This window comes from Bemisia tabaci, chromosome 2 (genome assembly GCF_918797505.1).
Source record: "Bemisia tabaci chromosome 2, PGI_BMITA_v3".
Classification (NCBI taxonomy): domain Eukaryota; kingdom Metazoa; phylum Arthropoda; class Insecta; order Hemiptera; family Aleyrodidae; genus Bemisia; species Bemisia tabaci.
In genome coordinates, this window is record NC_092794.1 from 27424459 (window position 1) to 27451021 (window position 26563).

The window sequence follows — 26563 nt, forward strand, 5'->3', positions numbered from 1 at the left end:
AATCCTGAGCGATTGCGAACGGCCGGCCTCGTCTGACGAAAAGATAAAGGAAACCTCGCGCCTCGGCGCGGCGCTCCTCACTTATAGCCTTCATTTTTCGCGCTCGGCCAGGAAGCATCCTACGAGCCACAATAGTTATCTACCCGCAAAAATGAAGGCTCCCCGTAGCTTTCGTTTTTTCAGCGGCGAGTAACTGCGTCCAAGCTAACTGCCTCCGTCACCTCGGTCTCTGTGCTATGCTTAGTTTTTCTTTCTAAATACCGAAGAAGAGAAAATTATTGATTCCAAAGTGTCTACTAGCTCGGGAAGATGTGAATAAGTCCTTTCGTTTTTAAGTCTGTCCAAAAATTATTTAAAGGTCTACGAATATTCCATTAAATACGAGTGGGCCAAAATTATCATTTGCTGTTACTCCGTTCTCGTTAAATTAGAGTCACTTGATGAAAGTGGATCATTTAACGGATAAAAATTAATTCGGGGGGGGGGGGGGGGCGACAAAAAGAATCAAATAAATAAACATGCTTGCTCGATACCGTGCAAGTATTTCCCTTAGGATACGGCAAAATCTCTAAAGGAAAATTCAGAAATTTTGTCCGCCATTTACGGCCTTAATTAAAAATGGAGCTAAAAAAAACCCGTCTCTTACTTCTTTCCAGAATTTTTTATTTCGCAAGTGTGGCATGAATTTCCATTAAAAAGGTCAAATATTGACTTAACAACACTTCAGAACCATCCGTCAAGCACAAAATTTGAGCCATTTTTCATTTTACTATTTCGGGGAAAAAAAGTCCCCGATTTTCTTGTAAAAACACCCCGAAAAGCCCCCGAAAGTCATCAATTTTGATTTCTGTAACTGGTAGACATCCTAAATTAATATTTTGTAAATTTATTTGAGGAACAAGAAAAATGATGCGGATTTTGCCTTTGTTTTGTTACAGCTCTTCGAGCGGCTGAGACAGGAGCGGCCTAGTGAATTAAACAAAATAGTTCCTATTCTGGGTGACATCACGGAACCCCGGCTGGGCATCAGCCCGATGGACGAGGAGCGGCTCATCCAAACCGTGTCCATCGTCTTCCACTCGGCGGCCACTGTGAAATTCGACGAGGCGCTCAAACTTTCTGTTACCATAAATATGTTAGGAACCAAACGTCTGGTAGAGCTCTGCCACCGGATGCATGGTCTCAGGGTAATTATTTCACTCCCAGCCTCATTACTTTTTTTCTATTCGCACCCTCCTCAAAATGACGAGTGGGGACGGATTCTCATCCACTGGCCAAAGTATCACAAGCGCCATGCGACATTTCAAGACTTCCGCCGCCATTTTATATTTTTACAGAGAAATTTTTCAAACAACGAGCAGCTTGTAACTTATTTACATATTATATGTAATGAATTAAAATTGATGGTTCAGACCGAGGGGCTGGCCAGTTCCCGTGGTTGGACCCTTTTGAGGCGTCTGTATTCGTTGGAGTTGTCTAATAATTGAATTGCCTCAATATTTTTTTTTTTTTTTTTTTCCAGAGAAATTTTTCAACGAAGCTATTCGAAAATCTCACTGAATTTTCTTTGTGCTGCCGATAAAATTCAGTGAAATTTTCGAACTGATTCAACCGACAATTTCTCCGTAAAAAAATGAAATCGCGACGTAAATTTTGAAACGCTTATGATACTTTGGTCGAAAGGTAACTAGAGAGACATGTGTCAATATTATCTCTTGTAGCAGTGTCTGTTTATTTCTTACTGAAAAAGAAACTTCAATTTTTAAAAAAAAAAAAAAAAAATTCACAAGTTTGGACACCAATTTGCTCTTTTTTAATTTTGATTTATGTGAAATTTGCGTTTCAAAAGTGTAGGCCTATTGAGAAAAATAATCTCTAAAAAGTTTGGCACTAGATTAGTTATTCAATATTCAGTATAAGCTGTTAATTTTTATAATTTACGAGTCAGGAAATCAATTTGTGATTCTTTAACTCGAATTTTGTGAAATTTGAGATTCGGAAATCAAGTTGCTCGAACAAAAATTCCAAACATGTTTGGCACTCAATCGACCATTTAATAAACAATAAAATCTGTTCAATTTGGACATTTTCAAGGTAAAATCTCTCACTTCGACCAAAGTATTTTTCAGTGGAAGTAAGCGTGATTTTTTTTATTCAAACATTTTTAAAACTCTTAACAATAAGTTCTCACGAAAATTTTTTTCGTATTCTACACCTTCCAGAAGGCACAAAAAATGTGGCAAATTTTGAAATCTTGTCTTCCAGTTTAAACTCAAACAATTAATATTAACGTCCTGAAGACTCAGTGATAAAAACTGCTCTCATTTTGAAGTTGGACGTATTTAAAGCAAATAGATGTGTCTCCATTTTGACATGGGCCCTGCCATGCGTGTATTCTCATGGGTCTTGGGACCCAAGGCACAATTGGAGACAGTGCCTTTCGATTTAAATATGTCCAGTTATTTTCGAGAATCAACGAAAATTGCTACCATAGCCCAACTAATGATCTTATTACTTGAAGGGGAACTTCCATTTTTGATTATCTTGTTTGCTCACAAGCAAGACAAGCTGAAAATGTGGATTGAAAGCAAAGTAGAAGAAATAAATGTTGCAAAAGTATAGGTGAAGTCATATACTCAGTTTCTCCTATCGGTGTTTTTAGAAAAATCATCAAAAAATGGTGAGAAGGTTGGTGATTTACATCAATAATTGGATTATTGGTAAATTCTCTCTTTTTTTAAGATAAGTTTTTCAAAATATGCACTCGTGTGAAACTTATCCGTGGCAGCTCACAATCCTCAATTTCATCGTTGTCTGTAGTTTTTCTTCCCTTTTCCTCCATATATTTTTCCTCGTCATTTGTGTGCTATTATCTTACTTTTGCTTTTTATATTTTGCAGGCCCTTATCCATGTTTCAACAGCATACTGCAATTGTGATCGAGAAGAAGTTAAAGAAGTAATTTATCCTCCTCCCTACGATCCCGAAAAAATAATTAACTGCATGGAATGGATGGACAATGAATTAATCCAAGCACTCACACCTAAGTAAGTTTCAAGTCGCTATACACTCAGCAAACTTGTGCTCTTGAATCCCTCACATCTATGAAGCGTCATATGTATGATAGCAGATGCCTGGACTTGGCATTTTGAGCTAATTGCGCTGAAAGTTTTTAAGGCTCTGTGTTCAGGAGTCATGGGAACCAAGAAAATTTTACATAAGATTCTGATACATATAGAGTATAATTTCCTCCAAAATATACCTCTTACACATCTTTATTACTCTAAAAGTGAATGGAGTGCTTACAGTGATTGTAAAATTTTTTTAGCAGGGGTTGACAATCCCTGCTAACATTTTATTACTAGAAATTAAATTAATCCAAAGCTTTTTCTTTAATTTTCAGAAAGTAAATTTGAAAGAGAAATAATAAATTTCAACTGATTTCCTCTACTAAAGTTAACTAGACTGAAATTTTGCACTTTCCCTAATTGGAAAAATAATTGTCTTAGATTCACCTTTGATCATTCGTGATCACCTACCTAATATACAACTATAACCATGATTTTTATTCTCAAAATGTTTTATTCACACAATAAAGAAGTAATGAAATTTTTTTTGAGATTAGAATTAAGTTGTTTTAGAAGGTAACTGTTTTGGGGAAAAAATCGAAGAGCTCAAACTTACAAATGGTTGTTTACTTTCTTGCAATTTATGGGTAGAAAGTGTCACCCTAAAGTTTCTGCAAAACTTTTCTTAGCATGCCTTCTTCTTATTTGACGCCTTTTAATTTTGTCCACAGATTAATTGGGAATCGACCCAACACGTATACATTCACTAAAGCTCTAGCAGAAGATATGCTCTTAAAAGAAAGTGGCAATCTGCCTGTATCAATAGTGAGACCTTCTATCGGTATGTGCCACCCATTTTTTCTATTTATTTATTACTTAATAATTTTACAATGGTTCAACTTTTAACACCGGTGCAATTCAGATGTGCCAAAGTTCGCCCTGCAATTTTGGGTAATCGTAAGACCATGATATCACCCAACACCCTTGTTTCATCATAAGTGATAATTTCTCTTAAATAAGCAGCATCTGCAATTCTGCATGCAGCAGCCATTAGTAGATGGGAATGAGCTCCTCTTTTTGTGCTTGGGTTAACAACCTTAGCACCCAAATTGCAGAAAGCATGTACTTAGGGTTTAACTTTTGAGTTACAATTGCCTAAACCGACTCAAATAAAATATTCAGTTCGCAACTGGAAGTTCCTGAGGAGTTAAAAAACCATCGACTTGTGCTTTTTAGTGAATTTAGTTCACACAAAACTCATCAGTTGTCAAGCTCGATTTGACTCTGTGAGTCTCATCTTCCTTTTATTCTTCCACATTTTTATAAAATTTGCAGCAGTATGCACAACTACAACACTCATCAAAATAACTACTCTTAATGTGTCAAAAGTTTGGATACTTTTATTCAGCCTTTAACCTTTTTTTAACCAGCATATTTATTTAGTTTAGCAGCATTTAGATAAGCTCATAGAAACAACTGGATCATCTGGTGAAATATTCATAGTTCGGTTTCTAATCTATCATACCTCATATTAAAAGTTTTTGGCACATCATTAAAAGTAACTGAAAAATGTTACGAAAGCTCTGAAAGATCCTTAAGCGTCCTTGATTCAGCCAATTAGAAATCTTTGTGAAGTCATTGATTGTGGTTTTAGTAAGCTTTGCACCGGTGCAAAGCCAGGGTCTTCAGTAAGTAGAAAATATTAATAACCTTGTTTATAACTAGTCTACTATCATACTTATGATGGTCGGTTTTTTTGATATTTTAGTTCTGTCATCCCTCAAAGAGCCTGTAGCTGGCTGGGTGGACAATTGGAATGGACCAACCGGCATCATCGCAGCAGCAGGAAAGGGCTTTTTTCGAACGATGCTATGTCATGAAGAAAAAATTGCAGATCTTGTGCCAGTTGACATAGTTATCAATTTAATGATTTGTGCTGCTTGGAGGACAGCTCATTCAACAAGGTAATACAGTGAAACAACATCTGCCTTATCATTTCTACTGGATTTGCTCCAAAAAGGTTGTCAAAGAGGAAATATTTTATCTGTGAGCATGTCCTCTCCATGCAGGGTCCTTTTTCCCCAAATAACCAAACCTCAAACTTCTACCTAATACTTAGCGCTGACTTTTATCAGTCATATCAGTGCTCCATAATTATAGTAAGCATAAGCTTTGATCCATCCATACGTGTATATTGCGTCCATCCTGAATTTAGGACATCCCTCGGAGGGAAGAGTGGATTTTTTACCCGAGAGACACGGCTACCAGTTCAAAACTTCTATCTAAAAATCTCATTTCTTAACTCTCAAGCCTTGACTTAAGCCACCTATCTTTTAACTACTCTTTCTCTCCCCCCTCCCCCTTTTTAGAGAGGGATTAAATCAAACCTTTTTATTTTTTGTTCTTATGTAGAGATGCAAAATTTCATGAAACTTCATCAAAGGAAATTTCTCTATGAATTTTATGAAATTTATTAAAACTTAAGCAAAGGACTCAGTAGGTATGCCATGACGAGCATAGAAACAGTAAAATCTTAATATTTAAATTTCATTAAAGAATATCAAGAATAAATTTTGAAGTTTCCTTTCAAATTCTGTGATAATTTTTGCAGGTTGCACACGTAGCTCCTGAAAAATTATTTATATATTGCTGCAAGCAGTCCTAGTACTGTAGACTGCGTACAACTACTGTGAACTGCTTATAGAGATAGTGTCTTTGACCAGGAGCAACTGAATTCAAAAATCCTTGAATGAAAGTATGTTCAATTAATTACGTTGTTATTTTGTTCCAGGCGTGATGGAATTATGGTGTATAATTGTTGTACTGGTCAGCAAGTGCCGATTACGTGGAGAGAATTCGTTGACTACAGTTTCTTAGCCATGAGGAGAAACCCTCTTTGTGATTTAATGTGGTATCCTGACGGGCAGTGTCAGTCGAATTGGCTCCTAAATTCCATCTATGCTTTTACTTTCCACATTCTACCGGCTCACGTTATTGATCTATTCAGACGATTTACAGGAAAAAAACCAATGTAAGTATTTTCCTGTCTTGTATCTGATCTGATGGAGGCAAAAAGAATACTGTTCCTTTTTTATGAATATATCTCTGAAGTCTTTTCCCTTGCCAGGTCTGTTTAGTTTTTTGGGTTTTTTGGGTTTTTTTTTTTTTTTTTATTTCATATCGGGAGTTATTTGCTTCTGAAAATGTATGTTTTTCTTCAGACAAAATATCAAAGAAGCTCATAATATTTTCTGAAGAAGCAAAAGTAATTCTTAGTAGAATGAGCAGTAATTGATGTACATTTCGCAGTATAGGTCCAGTTACACGATCAAATTGGGCCTCTCATTGGTCGCATCCTCACCTCAGGTCTTTTTCCACCAATTAGAGCTTCAGTTTGATGGCTCCATTTGATCAAGTAACTGGACCTTATGAAACTACTACTTCTGGCTCATTTTTAGAAGCACCCCATCTGCTATGGGAAACTAATGCTTCTAAAATGAGTCAGAAATATTAGTTCCTTATCGCAAAATGTAGTCCAATTTTAAAGCTTCAAACAAAGTCAAGAAATAGTGGCTCATCGAATGCTCTTGGCCCTCCTCATTAAGGACCCTTATATTTCGACGGTGAAACTGGTGGACCGCATAGCTTGTTTGCAGGGTGTCTACAGGTCCGGAATTTCTGCAAGTTCACTGATTTTTCAAGGGCGGTCTGGAAGTACTGAAAAAGTGCGGAAATTTAGCAAAGAGGTCCTGAATTTTTTGCATTTTTGTCGCAATTTGAGCGGGAAATTTCAATTTTCGAAATTTTTTGAATTCCGTCAATTGGAGGCACTGAATAAGCACTTAATTTTTTCTATTGAGAAGGCACTGAAAAAGCACTGAATTTTTCTGTTGAGGAGGCACTGAATTTCTTGGGAATGTACTGAAAAAGTACTGTAAAAGTACTGATTTTTGGCCAGCCTGTTTTAGTAGACACCCTGGTTTGCAGTATTTTATAATCTCTGCTCTCATTTCATTCTCCTAGAGGAGAGCAAATCAACATCATCCCTTAAAGTTTTCACAAAATTTTCTTCACAAAGAGAAGAAGAGTTACGGAAATTTTTATGAATTAATGTTGAGTCGTTTTCCATTTTTAAAATTAAGCATGATGGGAAGTCTGTAAGTTACAATCTGGGATACGTGAATTTATTGCACTGTGCTTTCGAAACTCATATTTAACTCAAATTGAGCAAAACAGTCACATCTAAATTGCAACGTTTAAAAATTTCATCTCTTCTTTCAATTTTTTGGAAGGAAACCAATCAACATCACCACTTAAAAATTGTTGCATTTTTTTTGCTTATACCAAGGTTATTTCCACTCAATTTTGAAAGAAAACGTTGGCTGATTTCCTTCCAGAAAATTTAAGTAGGAAATGAGATTTCAAAACGTTGCAGTATGGACTGCAATGTGTGACTGTTTCACTTAACTGTAGTATCCGTTTACTACCTCAAATATACGGTAATGGTTGACTGATTTTTTTTTTTTCTACTTCAAACATATTGTAAAGGTTGATTGATTTTTTTTCTAGGATGGTAAATATTCAAGGAAAACTAGAGAAAGCAGCAAAATGTTTAGAATACTTTTCAACGCAGCAATGGCGTTTTCTAGATGACAATGTTAGAGCCTTAAATATGTCCTTATCGGTGGATGATAGGAGAGAATTCTGTTTTGATGTTAATGAAATCGACTGGGCTTCGTATATTGAATCTTATGTTCTTGGGATAAGACAATTTATTTTTAAGCAGCATCCAAATACACTTGAAGATTCTAGAAAACAATTGAATAAGTAAGTAGCCTTATGATTATTTATTTTTCTTATCTAGCTTTTGCCATCTGTAACAAGGCAAGAAATGGCGTTGTTGGATGGAGGAGATACAGCTTACCGAGCACTCTCTATGTTGGTAAAACCGCATAAAAATCAAGTTGAGCACAGGGATTTGAGGCGCTTTATGAAGTTATGCCGTACAGCATCGGCTCGCAGCTTTCGCATTAATGCCGTATGCCCATGTAGTGGCCCTGCGGGCATGCAGTGCCGCGCCGAATGCGCACAACCTGCCGGCACTGGCTTTGGGCATCGAAGCCCAATGCCGGCCGGGCGGGCATTAAGCGCTGATGCTGAGATTTGATGCTGGCTAAATCAAATGATAAATCTTGCCAACTGTTACACCTCATTTTTAACGAATGATTTCAATTGTTTCAATCCAATTGTTTTTGCAACATAAATAAGTGAAGAGAAAAAAACGCTTGAAATCATCTAACAGAAACCTTTTGTAGGATATTATTCTGGTTAGATTTTTTTATGTCTCTGAAAAATTCTAATTACCAGAGGCTAGAAGCTGGCTGTACCACATCTTGTTAAATTGAAAGAAACAAATTTTTTCGATTTTCTTTCTGATAGTTATGAGTTCATAAAAGTTTAAGGTACATAGAATGGATTGTTGAAAAAAATGAGGTACCAAAAGAATTTGAAGCTGTTAAAAATTCTGATCTTCTGTTTATGGTTTAATGAAGGGGCAGGAACAAAATCCCTTATTTGTTACATCTAGTTGTTTAAATGTCAGCTGCAAAGAAGTTCGTACATTTTTAAAGGATCCTAGAGGACACCCTGTCGAAACTCTTAAACTCATTAATTTCCTCTCTTTTTTCTTTTTATCTCATCTCCTAATCTTTTTTTCCCCAGATTATTGTGGCTGCACCGATTATCGCAAATGATCATGCTGTTGGCTGTGTGGCGTGTCTTACTCATGCGCTCAAAAGCTGTGCGGCAATCATGGTTCTCTTTTCTAGACATGGTGTTGCGTGTTCTAAGATTTATTCCGTACGTTTGAGAATCATCATCAGTATCATTGCTCATAATTTTTTTTTGATGCAGTTCGAATAATTAGCGCCAAATGTTTTCAAAATAAGTCATAAAATTTTACCGAATAATCATGTCTCACGGAGCCTTTTCTACGGAGTCTACGGATATTTTTTAATTTTTTTTTTATTTAAGTATATTTCTCATATTGTATCAGAGATTGAATTAGGATGTGTAATTAGCACTTTAAAAAGACATCTGTATATTTTATTATAATTTTGCATCTTTCATAGTAGCTATGTATTCTTTTACCTGCATTTTGTCCTACAGGAGTTGAAACCTGAAGTTTTGAAGAGATTTGCGACTGAAAAATAACCAAAGAATGACCAAAGTACTGTATTAGACCAAAGAGTTGTAAGATTTCAGTTTGCAAAGCTTTAACAAGTCATGGTGTTCCAACAAATTTGTGTTAAAACTGGTTGATAACTCTGCTAAGAATTGATTGTAGCGCTATGCCTCAGTGTCATTTTACAGATCCTAAATTTGAACAATATAGTAAACTTAAGTTTCGCTTAAGTGTTACAAAAATCAGTCTGCCAAAATCTAAATTATCAGGAAAAGGTATACTATTCGTTTAAGGAGAGACTTCATGGGTAATTTCCCACTGATTCCATCCTTGTCTCCGAGGTCATTTGAATGTCTCAGTTTTCTCTTTAGATGCGAAGGTATCTTCCTGAAAATGCTAACTTTACTACATTGTGTTTGTGCATTAGTTTTGTTTTTTATTGTACAATTTTCTCCATTAGTATGTAAGCGAATCTTTGCGATTGAATACGATTTGCTTCATGAATTGGTGAAGTGAGGCGGATGTTTGGTAGATGTTCCATCCTCTAAGAGACAAGAATGGATGAATCCAGGAAATTCTGAAGAAAATTTAGAAATCGATGGCTCAATTTGTAAAACATAGCATCAAACTCTTCCAGAATTGAATTCAGAATTTTCAGTGGATGGATCAGACTTGCTGCTGCTGAGACAAATGACAAATTGATTATGATGTGGAAAAATGCCCAATTATTGAATATGATAAAAAAATCAATCATGTTCAATCGTGAGAATTTGCTGTATTTCTCTTAGATTTTCTCTGGGTCAAACTTATGTCATGACCAAAGAATGAAACCAAAGAAACTCTGCAAGTAACCTTTAGTCTATAAGTTTTGAACTTCAATCCAAGAAAAACATCTCAGATAGGTTTCAAGGTCAGTATTACTACCAACTAAAACCGCAAGACGTACCGAAGTATGTCATTTTTTTGTCTCATTTTCTTTGTATACAAATGGGGTCCCAAATTTAATCATGAAACATATAGCTTGTTTCTTTTTTCCAAGCTTATTTTTTATCAAAATCTATCACCTGCTTCTGGAAGGAATGCAGATTGTTTCAAGTGAATTGTTATATTTTGTTTTTTTTCCTCATGCTTGTTACGCTGTGTCTCGTCCTAGTTTCCTATGAGTGTCTTTAATCACATGTACTTCCTGCCCGAAACTTCAGCCCAGTCTAAAATTTGCGAATATTATCAGTATTATCCATGATGCAAGTTGTAATATCTCATAGTGTTGTTGATCTTTGATAATAGGAAAGGGTCTTAGTAGAACCTATTTGCAGCATTGCTTTTTTCAATTCTCGACCATGAGATTTCAAAATTAAAGCTGAGTTTCAGTTCCTCAGAAATATTTCTGGAATCTTTGACGTATTTGTTTGTTTTGGCTTTATTTGTAGCCAATTATATTACTTAATTTTACTTATTCACAGAAAAATTTGCCCATCACCAGGGCAGGTGTAATGACCCTCTGATTGTGTCCATACCACACCAGGTCTCTAATTTTGTCCTCAATGTAGGGGACTGTTATTTTAGCTAGTTCAGTTTACTGATAAAAATGCCCTTACCAAACAAAATATGATGCTGTAAAGTAGGTGAAATTCGATTTTGCTTGAATGGGCAACTATGTTACTCTGCTTACTGCAACAATTCTGTAATGTTTCATTTTTGAATTCTGCAGTATGTGTTTCTCACTGCCACTAAAAGTGGCAAACTTAGCTCTTTGATCCCTATGGTTGTGCCATTACTATAAAATGTCTGGTTTCCGATTATTATTTCTTGGAGCATTTCAAAAAGCTTTTTTAATCTTCATGATATGCCCGGTTGAATTATTCGGTTAAATTTTGAATTTCTTGATTATAATTTTCGAGTAAAATCAATAAGCCAAAATGTAAGAATTATTTTACATTTCAGGCAGAAGATTTTGTATTGGAATAACTTGAAAAATCTAAGGATAAACCAGCCTTTAACATTGAAAACTCGTTATAATAACTGAAAACTGATCATCTCAAGACCTTTGAATATTTTTCTAAATCTTAACATTGAAGATGGTGAAACATTTTCAGTCCATTTTTACGACTCCTTATATTCATATAAGCAAGAGTGTCGAACGAAAAAGGTTTATGTTTAGGAAATGCAGACCAAAAAAAATGAGTGCCTCATGCACTATCCAGCTTTGGGAGCAAAGGGTTAAGGAGAAAGAACACCACATGACCATGTAGTAACCCTTATAACAAGATTAGGATTCTGAAAACATGTCATATAAAGTACACATAGACTGGATTTCACTTGTCAGCACTCAGATTTTGTCGGATAAAACAATCCTGCTAAAATACACTGTAGATACTGACTTCACTTAAGTCCACTAGAGTAGGTATGTTTGGTGGTCAGTATCGAAGATCTGGGTCAATGATGCAGGCTTGTATTTCTTGACAAAATTTGGGCTCAGTTATCCCAGTCAGCGATCATTTTTTTCAAATCCTGCTCAAAAAGTCATAATATCAAGGCCAGGGAACCAATTGTGTTGTAAAAGAAATTTTGTAGATAATTTTGGTAGTTTTTTTAAATTTTTTCCCCCTGCTTTTCCCGTCTCATTTTCTGTAGAAGTCTCTGATTAACATTACCACTTGTACATTTATGATTAGCATCGTTGAAAGACTTTATTTGTTAATTTATTCATTTATTTAACTATTTATTTATATATCTCTTGTAATTTTGTCATCCTTAATTCATCCTTACTTTCATCTTTATCAAGTAATATTAATGACCATGCCTAACTACTATTCCATTGTTTTCATCTTTTTTGTTTGTCAGACATTGAATCCAAGTTTCCAGTGCAAAGTGAACGCATGTTGAATGAATCTGTTATCTTTTTGCCTTTCTGTCTAAAAAAAACTTGAAGCTAACAGTTTCTACTTTCTGATTGGTGGCTTTTACTCTCTGAGAGAGACAAGAAGTAAAATTTTCACTGTTGTTTCAAAGCTTCTATAAGTTGAACCTAACTGTTCATTTAAAGGAAAACAAAAGTAACTTAAAAAAATTCTGAGCACGTCCATCAGCCTCTTTGATTTCGGGGTTATTCGATCCTACAATAATAATAGAAAAAAATAATAAAAGCTTTTGATGAATGAAAATAAGATAAAAGTGGATAGCAATGATTCCATGACCTCCTAGAAGGAACACGTAATTACAAATTCTGCTTCTCTAAAATTTTTAATACAAGCCCTCTTTCAGCTTGGACATCTGACAATTAAATATCTCTAACCCCACCCCTCCCTAGAAAGTGGACTTTTGTAATTTGTTGTCTAAGAAATTATATACCCTTCGTGCAATTCCAAAATTTGCTACAATGAGTGAAAAGTGGTCATTTTTGTCAGTGCAATGGAGCAACTGGAGGATGAGAGGTCTTCCGATTGCAATTGCGGCGGTATGTTGCAGAGGTCCTACTTGTCAAGTACAATTCGCTCGTTTGTTTTTTTACTGCTGAGTAAATGACTATGGTTCAACTTGCTGAGGCCATTTAGGTGGTATTGCTTCTTTGACAACAAAATAGTAGGTCTAAATCAAAATGGAGATGAATTTTAGCAGATAAATTAATTTGACAAGGTTTACTTCCTGATTTTGAACTATCAAACACTGGATTCATCACATTTATTTTAGTCCTGACTTCTGAAGTATATTACTATGTATACACATGAATGATACATCACATTGGAGCTACTGTAATAGGTAGTGTTCAAGTTGTTTGGAACCGAGGATTGAATTTTCATGAAAAACCACCCTTAAATACATGCTGACAATACCAAAATTATCTCAATCAAGTGTTCTTATTGATTTTTTCTTATTCCTCAGTTTACATGTTCTTCTTCTATTGTGATCAAGACAGAAATACCATCTCAAAGTTGAATGAATCGATAATGAACTGTGAAAATAGTCCCATTCTTATTTGAATTTTTATGCTTGAAAGGGTGTTTGCAATGCCAGCTTTTTTAGGCTGAAAAGTAATGTGAAACTTTAATAAAGCTGTTTAAAGTTAGTTGAAACTGGTTTAAATTCATCCCTCATAATGTCGTTTATTCCTCTGGTGCCACTCTCTGTGTTGTCGACCCACAGGACCTACAGAGGAAACTGTTTAAAGTGTCATCACAGGAGAATCACTCGTTTTAATTTAGTAATCATTCCATCGCTTCATTGATAAAGTGATGATTTCAAAATCTTAAGACATTCTAAAATAGAAGTCCGCTAACTAAAATCATTCCCTAATGCATTAGGTATTGATTAATGAAACATGGTCTATAAGTACTGGAAGAGAACACCACAAATCCAAAGCTTAAATTATTTGCCATATTCACTATGCCACTTCATTCAGCGGTGTTCCAAGCAATCCTGTGATAAAATTTTGTACTCACTTTTCCTACTTGTTACTTTTACGGGGTCTGGCATAATCAGAAGTAGAGCCCAAAAAAAATTAAAAAAGGATGCTTACAGTAAGGTAGCATCGTAGCAGTCTTGGGACATGAATACGGATACCTTTGCATTATGGAAATGTGGACAAAAAAACACAATAGCATTGATGAATTGGATGATAGGAAAGGAGAACAGGTACTGACGTCTCAATTGCAGCAAGGCATGATAGGGAAAATTGTCCCGGAGTTGTGGCAAGGTAGTCAGATTGTCTCTTACCAAGCATGGTCTGTCTCATGCAGCTGAGCCCTTCATGTCAAGTCTATGGCTAATAGGTCAGATTTTTATCAGTGGCCAATTGGAGACGCGGCCGAAGTTCAGTTCATATCTTACTACGAACTGACTACGGTTTGACACACATCGATGGTGAAAGTGCAGAAGTGCGTATCTCGGAAAACACGATTTAACAGGAGATCAAAAAAGCTGTCTTCATTCGTCCTTATTGTCAGTAGAAGCTAGGGTAATAATTCTTGAGGATAGCAAAAATAAGACACTTTTTCAGACTCCATCAGCACTTTGGATAATTTCTCCAACTGTTAGAAGAAATGGCAGAAATGCCTAGATTCGCATTTTCGGCACTAAGATTTGACACTATCACGAGATATGCATTTTTGCAATTAGTGTTTTAAACCTGTTGCTGGCGGACTTTGATCATTAAAAGACTAAAGAAAGGGGTTACACGCATACAATCATTCATCAAAAGCTTTAGTTTGATCTCATACGGCCGCATCAAGCATTGTATGATTAGAAAATGACATTTGATCACAAGATACGCATTTCTGCAATTAGCGTTTTGAACCTGCTCTTGATCATTAAGATCAAAAATAGAGTTTATTCATTCATACTTGAAACTTGTTAAGAGGCTTTAGTTAATCCAATACGGTAGATGAAGCATTGTGTGACTCGATTGACTCTAATATAACTGATCGTTGTGATGAACTGTCAGTTCAAGACTACAGAGAGTTAATAATGGACATGAACGCCACACGCCGCTAGTAATAGGTACCTATGAAGAAATGATACTGGAGGGCCCTCGAGTGATAAGCATTTGAAAACTTTTCAAAACCAGCGAATTCCTGATAATAAATAAAAACACAGAACAGCTGGTAAGCTGATATACCGACGGTAGAACAACCAGAACACGGATTTCGTTTGCAGTGTTACATATTTTTGCACTTAAGCCCGAGATACGCGAATAAAGTTCTACGGATTTAGGTGGCTTCCTGATTTTTCCGATTATAATCTCTTGTTGGCAGATAGACGACATCTTCAACAAGCAGCTAACTTGCTTTGCTAGTTTATGCAGCTAACTCAAAACTGTCAAAAATCGACATGCGCATTTCTGCACTTTCACTATCGACATGTTGTTTAGGCAGTGTGTTGGTGATTTTGCCATTATGAAACACTAGTTGCACCAAACAGCAAAGCTCTCTTGAGTGAGTGCTTTGACGAACTTTTTGCCACTAAAATGATAAAATAAGTTTTATACTAAAATTTAATGCATCAACATTCACCTGTTCTTCTTTCACCATGAATGAAGGTTATGTTTCACCAACTTAGACACAGTACTACCATGAAAAAAAAGGCGATTTTTCACTTTGCTCAATACACATGTATTATTCTTTTTCATTCAGTAAAAAAATAATGAAAACATTGTCTTAACACAGTTAATACATTTGAACCTTAGAAGCTAAAATTCTTTGAACTCGTCTGAGCAGAGTAGCAAGTACACGTTATAAAACAAATATCAGACATAAAAAGGGGCTCAAAGATTTAAAAAGTTTAATAAAAAAGATCCTCTGCAGAAATGACTCTCATGCTTATTATTCAAATTTGCACTAAATTTACCATTCAGAACTACTATGCCTAGCTCATTTCAGAAACAGCGTGTGTGTCGATAGTTTTTTTCAGCAGATAGTTGTTTTTTTGGATACGCTAGAAATGGCAGTTTTATTGTAGTCCATTTACAACTCGTGTTATGAAAGAAGTTAATTTGCAAGTTGACAGACAACATAAATTGACCAGACCATTGTTTGGAATACTATCAGCATGTCAAGTTTTCAAAGAAACTACCAAAAAAAGGCTTTCCTTTTTCTTTTATCTAACAAAGACGGGAACCTAACAGACTTTGCCGGCGATCATAATGGTTCCCTTCAAACTCAAGACGCAACTTGCCATCTTAGCATGAGGCTCGACATATCACAACTGAACTTTTTAAGGGCGCATGGGTCAATAACAGCTGCAAGAGAGACTTTCAGATAGTAGAGCTGGCAAAATACTTCTTTAGTGGGTACTTTAATTAGACCAAAGTCAACAGAAATATTCTGAGTTGCATTTCGGGAAGAAATGAGTTGGGAATAGTCTTGAATCCAACTGATAAAAGTTTTCTCTTGTCCAAAATTCTGAGTCAGGAAAAAAATTTTTAAAGATAGCTCCTAAACTTTGTCCTGAATATTGAGTCTGATGAAGGTACCTGAACTGACGAGAAACCGTAGGAGTTGGGACACTACAGTTTCTTTCGCTTTGAACACAATAATTGGCCTATTTGTAGGAAAATAGCACTGGCCTGGATTCTTGGCAAACCCTGTGTTGATCACCGCCCACACCTTGAGGTGTGACTGCCGAAGTTCGGATTTTGATGTTTGTTGTGGAACACTGAAAAATTTTCAAGAGCTGTTAGTTTTTTTTAAGAAACTTGAGAATAAGGAAGATTATAATGACAAATTATGTTTTGAGCTTAAACTACTAAAACACTAAAAAAAACTTCAACCGAAATTCAAATCTTTTGATGATGTTTGGTGCAGCACTGAATGGACTGTAGATTGTTGCGTAATAAAGCTCAATTCAAATTTCGACTTATCGCTGGCTGATTGCATTGGCTTGTGTGAAAATGTTAGAATTGTTGGTTGTTGTTAAGGATTAATTTGAGTATGATAGTATTGCATACCGATGACAAAATACTTATCTCAAGTGCAACATTTAAAAATCTACAGACATCTTTTATTTACTTCAAGGAAAGCTAATCAAAGTGTTTCCTTATAATTCTGTGTAATTTTCCTGGATAAGTGAAGAAAATTTCAAAATACTCTATTGGTTTCTTCCTTTGAAAAATAAAACATGAGTAAATACATAAAACATCGCAATCTGAGAGACTCATTTCTCAAGTTTAGCCATCAATATGATTCAACAACCTTTAAAGCTTGTAGTCAATATACTATTCAACGATCTTCAAATCTTGTGGTAACGTTTAAAAGCATTAAACCATACGCTATCTTCGGAGAAAAGGTATGAAGTCAAAACCCAAGAACAAACCAAAAAATAGGTGGTGATTAAAAGATAGCACTTACTGAAAACTTGATTGCTTTCATCACATCTGCCCACACTGAGAAATAATGACTGGTATTTTTGGTTTATTATTTGGTCCAGTCGGAACATTCTCAATTTTTCTCATGACTAATAATCCATCGATTACACGACCAAACACGACATGCTTGCCATCGAGGAAATTACATTTAGCACATGTTATAAAAAACTGGCATCCGTTTGTGTCTTTTCCACTGTTTGCCTGTAAAAATACAAAACTGATGGTCAATCCTCAAATTTTAGAAACTAAGTAAAAAATATCCATCAAAACACCTCATTCCATGTTGAGGCATTCATGGATTCCTTTAAGTTTCTTCCTAGCCCAAAAATAATTCAAACTTTTGTGCCTTTTTTAGTTCATTAATAGATTACAGAAACCTAACACATGATGAAAGAAAATACAATTATATGAATGCTGTCTTTGCAGAGGGAGCTAGAAGAATCCTCATCAAAATACTGCTGGTAAAGTGTGTTCCACCGGTATATCATGAAAATGCTAAAACGATAAAATCTGCCTTTCCTGTTAGGTTTCTGCTGCAATATTTTTTTTTAAAAGAAATGTTTGAGGAAAGGAATGTAGCTGCTGTGCTAAAAGTACTATATGATATGTCTAAGGATTATAAAACCTCCATGCTTCATCAAAAGCCAAGAATTATTGATTCAGGCTACCCCTAATTGGTTCACCCACGGGTTCATGGAGCTTTATTTTACTGTTTACTTGGCATCATGTGTAATTGTGCTTGGTTATTGTTTTGACAGATTTAGAGAGACAATTCCGAACTACTTCATAAGTGGTGATTAAAATACTACATCTACATATAAAATAACTCCAAATAAACAAAAGTTTGTCTCTGGCAGTCGATTCTATGAATGACCGGTTTTTTACAAGGTGTTGGCCATCTTTGTATTTTTGTGGACAGACATAATGTTGCACTAACAAGAAACCCTGATGAGGAGTGTTCAGCATGTTCACTGATGAGTTCAAACCGGAGCAAAGCTGGTGGTTCGACTGTTAGCAGACCTGATTTCTTTATCCACACTGAACACTCATCAACTGGGTTTTTTTGTTAGCATATTATAAAAATTAGCGCAAAGAAATCAAAAGATGTCTGATACCTCGTAAAAAACCGCGTATACCTGTAAGTAAATATCACTATAAAAGAAAGTACCATAGCAAGAAGTCCTGGTGCATCATGTTTTAAAATGAAATTCTCATCGGCAAAAGTGCTTCCCCCGTAGATACTCATCAAACCTGTGCCATCACCCTAAGGACAAAAACAAAGTTATGAGTTAAAATAATTGTGAACAATTTTTTTTAAAAAAAAGAGAACTCGCTGGCATGTACGATTTCTTCGACTCTAGGATGCATTTTGATGTTTTTCAGGTCATCCTCAGTTGCAACTGAGAATTCTCCCTGTTTATCCACTTTGCTCACGAGCTTAATGTTGTCTAAACTTCTAATAAGGTCTCCCAGAAAATATAGCGCCCATCATTTAAAGTTAGAATTTTTGGGTATCTTCTTTTACATTGAAAAAAAATATTTCCCCAGACATCCAATTCAGATGTAGTTTTTACTTCTTTTAAGAGTTAGGGGAGGAGATCTCAATTAAGTTACCATACTTAAAATGGACCAAAAGTGGTGGCCCACCTCACAGCGGGTTACCTCTCCACACAACCATTTGGATAACTTATAGAAAGGTAAATGCCTACCATTGAATCAGTCATTCTCAAAAAGACTTGTGTCAAAAAATCGAAAATTGAGTTTTTGGTAGTATGATGTTCTTTGGGCATAGATGCATATTGTTGCAAAAGGACAAGCAAAAAAACGGATTCTTAAGACCCAAACAACAACTGAAAAGTCTGGTCATTCTCGAAAAAATTCGGGCATCAAAGCATTAAATGCTACTCACTAATCTTGACTTGATCCGTTTTTGATCCCTTATGCAGTTATATCAAATTTTCAAGAAAGACGGAGTAAATACTGTACCTTCAGGCTGAACACATCTCAGTTTTATATAATGTAGTAAGTTTTTGCATTTGCAAGCAATCAACAGTAATGTGATAAATTAAGGAAGTTATTATCATATGTAAAATACAGAAAGTGTACATGAGAGTTTCTGCACACAACAGATCGCTTACACAGTTCCTGCACCTCTCTAGTATGCCTGAAGTGTGTACCTTCTTACCAACTTGCTTTATCTCTTTAGATTCGGAGGATTTACTTAAAATAGGTAGTGGAACTTAATTTTTCAATGACGCTTGAAAATATTCACTCCATTCTCATTTCAACAAGTTAACATTAACAGGAATTATGAAAATGTTATCTGACAATGAAACTTATTTTGACTTACATTTACGAAGTCACCACCTTGAATCATAAAGTCTTTGATGACTCGATGGAAACTAGCTCCCTTGTAACCATAGGGGACTCCATCTCGTTTGTACTCCCCGGTGCAAAATTGTCTGAAGTTTTCACTTGTTTTCGGAACTACATCTGCATAAAGCTCCATTATCATTCTTCCAATCTCCTGAAAAATTGAACCAATCACTTTGTAGCTCAAGCTATGAGGTGAGTATCCCTGACCAATATCAGTCCATCATGCCAATAAACAGATTGCAAATTAGAAAAGCATAGAAAAAGTAGATTAAAGCGTTTCAGTAGACCAGCGGAAGGGGAGGGCAAACTACTCCTTTCACTGTACGAGAGGGAAGGGATCCGCTGCCAGGGTCGTCGCAAGGAGTAAGCGACACTAAAGGGCAGGACACTAGCTTTAGGATATCGAAACCTTTCACACATTTATTGTGAATGAAGATGATAGACTTTTTGCTTGCTCTTCCTTGATAATGGTTTCTAAATCCTGGGCTTCATTTTAGCATACATTAAAAAATTGCAAAATTTGCCGCTATAGGTCTCCTCTTTCTTCAGTACAGTCCTGATGACATGACAGATATGATGACTGAAGGTATACGATGACTCATGTGCCAAAACTGTCATGTCAGGATGCTCTAACTAGATGAAGATCATAGAATTTTAGTGTGTACGATTAAAAACTTGTCTCACAAGTGATGGAAGTAGCTTGAAATCAGACTTGACGTGAAACCCATTCGGTCAGACAGTTGAAGTTCGGTGATCTCCAATTCGGAGCCTTGAATTCAGCTAGGGTGTGTCAAAGCCAAGTGGGTAATACATAATTAGAAAAACGATACTTACTGTGGCTCCCACCATAATATCGAAAAAAACCACCGGATTGTTAGCATTCTGAAGTTGAGATTGAATTTGACTCCAGGTAGGCATGACTCTTAATTCAAACCTCACAAATTACCTGAGGAGAAAAGTAAACAGTAACAGTACAAAAATAGTTGATTGAGAAATCAAGACTTATTCGGCGGCACTAAAATGGGTCGAAAACGACGAAAATTATTACTAGAAAACTTAAAAATTGTCGTTATCAGTCGTTTGACAGCCGCGTCCGCGTGTGTTTTGTTCAGTTTGTTTATGTTCGTTGGTGAGTGTCTGTGAACGTAACCGTTCGCGCTTCTGTGACGTCACACGTTGACCGCAATGTTTATTTCCTGTGCTGTGATAAGAGATAAGTGAACAAGTGACTAGGTGAGGTGAATAACTGATAAGCGCAAAAAAAGTAATTAATTGGGAAAATACTTTCCTCACTAACTGATTTGTTGATTATGATATTTTATTCTTACCAGTTAAACGTCAAATAATTAGTCCTTAGCTTTTAAGGTTTGGGGAATGTAAGTCACGTTTTATCATGCTTTTTATCATATGTCTTGAGGTGCCAATAAAAACTATTTTATCAAAAACTGGCAGGTCTGACCAAATTTACATATCTTTCCCATGCATTATCACTCCCCACCCAAGTGTTGCATGATAATCTTCATGTTCTCAAAGTCAGTTTTGGTCAGAAGCCCCCTGTGAGTACATTGCCTGTCGGCGAAGCTACCAACGTCAAGTGATACATAGGTTTACCTATCTCTGAGAACGTGGGATCCATCATCAGCTGCTGTGCTTAAATTTTTACCGACAATGTTTTTTGGCATGTACTTACCCTCATTTATTGAATTTTCCTTTTTTCAAATTGTCATTGTTCTGATTGTTTATCATAGTGGTCGAATTTATCCAATTAAACTCATTTGACCACGCTGGTATACATGGGTACAACAAAATTATGCATTTTAAACATTGGAGCCATGAAACGATTGAGCCACTAAATCAGTCAATTCATCAACTGAGGGGCTTGAAGAACAAGGTGCATGAATGTAGTTTTTGATATTTCAAGAAACTCAAGTTGAAAATTTCAAAGTTACTTATACATGGAGCCTTACAGCGGGAAGAAAGTTTGAACTCACTCACCGATGCTTTAAAGTTAGATTTCAATCTTGAATTTTTCACAGAATATAATTTCAAACTAGTTTCAGTTGAGTATGCAATATCTGAATTTTTTCAAAACTGCACTTACGTGCCGTGTCCTCCAAGCCCCTCAATTTTAAAGCGATATTTTTCATTTTTCAAAATTCTCCATTTTTACAAAGTAGTTAGTATCCAGGAGTGGCAGCAATAAGTTGAATCTGAAGCATTTAACACATTAAAACAATATATTTTACTGTAGATCTTTTTCTCAATGAATAGATCATTTTTAAATTTCTGAAAAAATTTTCCAAAAATTTTAGAGGTTGCATAATACGGTAGTAAGTATCAGAGGTACTACCTAAAGTCCCTATAAAGTTAAATTGGGAAACACTGTAGAATAACTCAAAAATTATGTCCTGAGGAAATATTGCAAATTGTTCTGACTTTCGAATTGCAATATTCACTCAATGAATGATACATTCAGAATTAGTTCAACATATCGACGGTGTAAGTCGGCAATCACATAATTCGTTGGCGGTGTCTGAAAATCTCCGCCTCTATTTTAATTTTTTTAGAACAAACTGACACCATTTCTTGAAGTTTTTGCAGAATTTTCTTGCACAGAGAAGAAAAATCATGGCAGTTTCAAAGAATTGCCGTTGAGTAGTTTTCCGTTTATAACATAAAATATGACAGGAAGTCTGCGACGTCGCAAACCTAGTTATGTGATTGCCAACTTACACCATCGACATTTCTTACTCAAATTTTTCTATGGGTATCCGATGTAATGTGTTGTAAATTTTAGGAATAGGTATTTGAAGAAAATACCTTAAAATGCTTAAATTATCAATTGATTAATCAACTATTAAATCACCGTACAGCCATCCTTCAAGTGAAGGCAGAAATAAAATGTTGCAAAAAGGAAATCAATGAAGTCAGTTAAGAGAGTGGTTACTATGATTTGATGGCTTATGAGGTTAACATAGCTTTTCTCATTCAAGTCATTGGAGGTAACGAATATCACATTTAAGAGAATTTTTGAAGTATTTTAACCGTGTAGGAAAATTATTTCTGTAAATATTTTCATCTGTATTTTTAGCAAACCAACTCAAGTCTCTTCCAGAGATATTATTGATTATTGGTTTCTTTTGTTTTCAGTGTTGAAGAGTTATGATTTTTTATCGAATCAGTAGGCATTTAAAGTGGAAGTCTGGTTTACTTAAGAAAATGGCAAGTGACACTGGTGACAGAACGTGGGGTCATCTAGCATCCACAGAGAGTTACGGGAGGCCATCAACTGCTGATGAATACACTGAACTAACCAAGGAAGAAATTAACTCTGAGCATTATTCCAGCAAAACAAACGCCTGCCACTGTTTATTATTTGCTCGCAAGAACAAAAAAACTTTCGGAGTCTATAATCCTAGAGCAACCGTACTCGTAAGTACTTTTCTGCCATGGTTAATGGTGAAGAAGCTTTAAGCTCAAATCTCATCGTAGTCACCTAATGACGTATTTTGTCTGCTCCGTTTTCAGAGCTTATTCTCACAAGAGTCAAGAAAATTCTCCAGAAATGTAAAGAAAATTCATATAAAGCCTCTCCTATAAACAAATAAAATTTAAGTAAGAAGTACTAAAACTGCAGATGAGATATGTTCCTTTGTGTGGGGGACAATGAATTGATAATCCTTTGGACTCTGTGGAGCTATTAACAATTATTTCTTATACTAAAAATGTGTAATTTTTTTCTCTTTTTTTTTCTTTTTTTTTTTTCTTTTGCATCTTGTTGTTTTAAAATTGTAAATTTGTATGTCTGATCTTTTATTTTCTACACTTCCGTAAATTTCATGGTTTTACATTAACAGAGTTCAAAATTTGAACAATTGTCCAATGCTGACCTTTCAAACTAGGGAACTTCTTGGAGAGTGATGGAAACTTTCAAGGCAGGTCATGAACAGACTCTGTCAGATTAGAAGATTATCCGCTCCAGCCCATTACATAGGCCTTTAACAGAATCAGTCTAATTGCATCATATGGTACCTAATATCCTCTTTTATGCTTCCTATATTTTTTTAAACCGAGAAGTAAAGAATATAAGTAAGGCCTTAAATATTTTAGTAAATTGATCTTAGATTTTGAAAAATAAAGGCACAAAACTTCAAGGCATATGTCGCTGAATATTGCGTATAAATAATGTTATGTTGTAGGAGGAAATTCAGCAATGTGAGTGATGATTAGTGATGAAATCTTAACCGGAAAGACTTCTTTAATTTATCCTTCTATTTATCTTTCTATCCTTTCATTTTCGTTTTGTTCACAGATGCAAATGCGGTTTGATGGTTACATTGGTTTTCCAGGTGGTCTTGTTGATAGTGGAGAAGACCAAATTACCGCACTCAACCGAGAATTACTGGAAGAAATGAATTTAGATACATCAACGTACAAAGTAACTGAGGAAAATCATATCGTCTCTCATTATAGTACAAAAAAAAATATTTGCCTACACTTTTATGCCCTTGAAGTACCTGAGGAAGACATCAAGAAAATAGAAGTGAAGTCTCTCAGCTCCAAGGACCATGGCTCAGAGGTAAGGGTCATACTCAGGCACCTTGTGACTGAGTCTGAAGAACTATCCAAAAGCTGATTTAAGTTACTTCTATCTTCACAGAAAATGTTGGCATTTTTTACCATAAAAAATTAAAAAAATTTTGCAATTGTCAAAATTAATAACATGACGGCCACTCAAGGTCTGCAGCTTTTGCTCAATTATTGTCTGAATAACTAACTTACAAGTGGAACTTCCCAAGCTGCTGCTGTTGATCAGGCTGAAACTTTTGCACATAATTTTTGTAACAGGAATGAGCAGGGGCGTAGCTAGGAAATTTCTCTGGGGGGGCCATGGGGCCACCTCTCGTGGTGAAGAGAGCGGGGGGGGGGGGGGGTGAGGAATGGAGGATCCCGTTTTTCTGGGGGGGGGGGGCAGGCCCCCCAGGACCCCCCTAGCTGTGCCCATGGGAATGAGGTTTATTCCCTATACACTCACTTTGTGATCTTATAATGGAGAGCTGGAGTAATTTACTATTATAGTTAATCGGACTAAATTTTGCAATGAGAAACCACTATTAATGGCTCATTTTAGAAACAACTGAAGTGCCTTCAGTTTCCCAATGCAGGTAGATCCTTTTATGGATGATCCGGAAATCTTGATTCCTCATTGCAGAATGAAGTCTAATTACCTGTTCAACTGTCAAAACCAAACTGCAAATGGTCATTTATTAGTTATGCTTGCGATTATCTCACTATTAACTTTTGGCTAAGAAAACATGCTATTTTATTCTATAATATCTTCTGCAGGTGTTAGGTGTGATTCAAGTTCCCCTGTATACAATGGGAGATGGAGTTCGTGGCTTCCCGACTTTTTTGACACATTCGTTTATAGGAAATTCACGGATGCAGCTTCTCATTTCCCTAAAAAAATTGAATATATTAACCGAAGATGAAATCACATCAGTGTTGAATGCTGTCCCAACGAAAACTACGACTGCAACATCCTCATAAATTTACATTGCGCTTGATTTCTCCAAGTTTTTCTATATTGACTTGCATTTTGGCTCAGCGGCCATTCTCTCTGCTGAATGAGTTGCTGAATAAATTTGTCCTCAAATTTACTGACTTTTAAGAGCCCCAAATTTGACATTAGGCTTCCAATTGTATGAAATTTTATTAATAAAAAAAGTGTAATCAAAGATTTCATTGGTGACATTGATGCCAATATCAGCACTAACAGGTATGATCTGTTCTTATTGATACCTAAAAAATTGTTTAGAATTTTTGGTAGGGTCACAAAGAAGCTTTCTTTGTTGGTGATTGCTTTTGAATAATTAAAATTCTGTTGTAAATGTAATGAATCAATTGAGCGAACATTTTTGAATTGGTTTTTATCCAATATTTATTTTTATTGGTTGAAAATACCCAGCACAAGATTTGAGCCCATTGAAAGTCTGTTAAATTTTTGTTTCTGTTGTATCATGGAAGAAAATGTATGTTAAAAAGTGCAAGATCCAATAGTTCAAAACGCCATTGAACTGTTTTTTCTTCCCGAGAAGCAAAGTCCATTCAAAGCGACCTGCAGCATGCTGGCCAGCCTTTTCTCATCACATGTGAGACAGTGACATTTTTGTGAAGGTGAAAGCAGGAAGAAAATACACTTAATCAAACACTATCTCAAAGTGTTTTAACTACTAATTATGGTTATAGTTGTAGCACTAAAAATGTAATGTTACTCATTGTCTTTAATTATTTTTTTGTTTGCGTTGTTAGTTATTTAAGACAGCTTCTGCTCTGAAACATTTCTATTATATGTCCACCATGAAGCCAATATAATTTTTTTGTAGCATACTTGTAATTTTTCTGTTCAAAATAGAGAAGAAATAGTGTAAATCACTATGTTTTTAGGCCACTTCTTTCAGCTTAATTGCTTCTAAGGAGGTTCAAAATGAAGCCGTAATCATTTAATCAATACTCTTTTACATTTAAGCAGTTGAGGTGAAAAGTCCTCGGTTTGCAGCTCTCATTATTCATAATTATTTTCTATAAAATGCCTGAGTTACTAATAAAATAAATTTGTATAGCCTTGGGTGGTCAAAGGCTGGGAAGTCAATAAATAAAACTAATTCTTTGAGACCTCTGTGTTTATTCAATGTTTTCCATTCTTTAATGGTTGTATTTTCATAAAATTCATCGCAAACAACTGCCTATGAAGCCTCAAATTCTATAATAAAAGTTATTGATCCATTTTTTTTTTTAACTAGAACCTAACTTGTCTCTCAACTTGTCTCCTTCTTCCTCCATCAAAAGCAAGGATGTTAGGTATTAAGAAAGAAGCATGAGATGGGTCTTTGCGAATGTATTTTAAGTAACCCGGACCAAGCGAACGATCGAGGTCTTCCACCGAAAAACTGTGTTTTCTAGGTTGTAGTAAATGGTGGGTTAAGAGTAAAAGATTAGGAATCCACATTTTCGGAAAAATTTGCAAGCATTCTTAAAGATTTTAAAAGATGTTCTGAATTTCTTCAAAACTTTGCAA

The 26563-nt window shown here is 35.6% G+C and overlaps 3 protein-coding genes across 8 annotated transcripts in view; 2 read left to right on the forward strand and 1 right to left on the reverse strand.

The window, feature by feature from the left end:
• The window catches only part of LOC109032467 (putative fatty acyl-CoA reductase CG5065), a 79870-nt gene extending 66553 nt beyond the window's left edge, over positions 1-13317 (forward strand). For all 3 annotated transcript variants that reach the window (XM_019044614.2, XM_019044615.2, XM_019044616.2), the window contains 7 exons: positions 939-1187; positions 2901-3046; positions 3799-3908; positions 4836-5031; positions 5859-6098; positions 7637-7894; positions 8789-13317. In XM_019044614.2, coding sequence (XP_018900159.1) covers positions 939-1187; positions 2901-3046; positions 3799-3908; positions 4836-5031; positions 5859-6098; positions 7637-7894; positions 8789-8936 — 1347 coding nt within the window. In that variant the 3' untranslated portion in view covers positions 8937-13317. The remainder of the gene's footprint in view (positions 1-938; positions 1188-2900; positions 3047-3798; positions 3909-4835; positions 5032-5858; positions 6099-7636; positions 7895-8788) is intronic.
• A 2017-nt stretch (positions 13318-15334) lies between these two features.
• Positions 15335-20568, reverse strand: LOC109032436 (peptidyl-prolyl cis-trans isomerase H). The gene is made up of 5 exons (XM_019044562.2): positions 20320-20568; positions 19460-19636; positions 18278-18373; positions 17093-17310; positions 15335-16400 (listed from the first exon to the last, which is right to left on the reverse strand). The coding sequence occupies exons 1-4, from the start codon at positions 20401-20403 to the stop codon at positions 17113-17115; spliced, it is 555 nt and encodes a 184-aa protein (XP_018900107.1). The 5' UTR covers positions 20404-20568; the 3' UTR covers positions 15335-16400; positions 17093-17112.
• Positions 20569-20613: 45 nt separating this feature from the next.
• On the forward strand, positions 20614-26158 carry LOC109032434 (U8 snoRNA-decapping enzyme). 4 transcript variants are annotated; one of them, XM_019044560.2, is made up of 4 exons: positions 20614-20718; positions 22636-22917; positions 23798-24064; positions 24832-26158. In XM_019044560.2, exons 2-4 carry the CDS (start codon positions 22648-22650, stop codon positions 25033-25035), a joined length of 741 nt encoding a protein of 246 aa, XP_018900105.2. In that variant the 5' UTR covers positions 20614-20718; positions 22636-22647; the 3' UTR covers positions 25036-26158. The 4 variants fall into 4 exon arrangements, with proteins under 4 accessions (XP_018900105.2, XP_018900102.2, XP_018900104.2 ...); XM_019044557.2 differs by having other exon boundaries at positions 20706-20861; XM_019044559.2 differs by lacking the exon at positions 20614-20718 and adding an exon at positions 20951-21167.
• Positions 26159-26563: the final 405 nt, after the last annotated feature.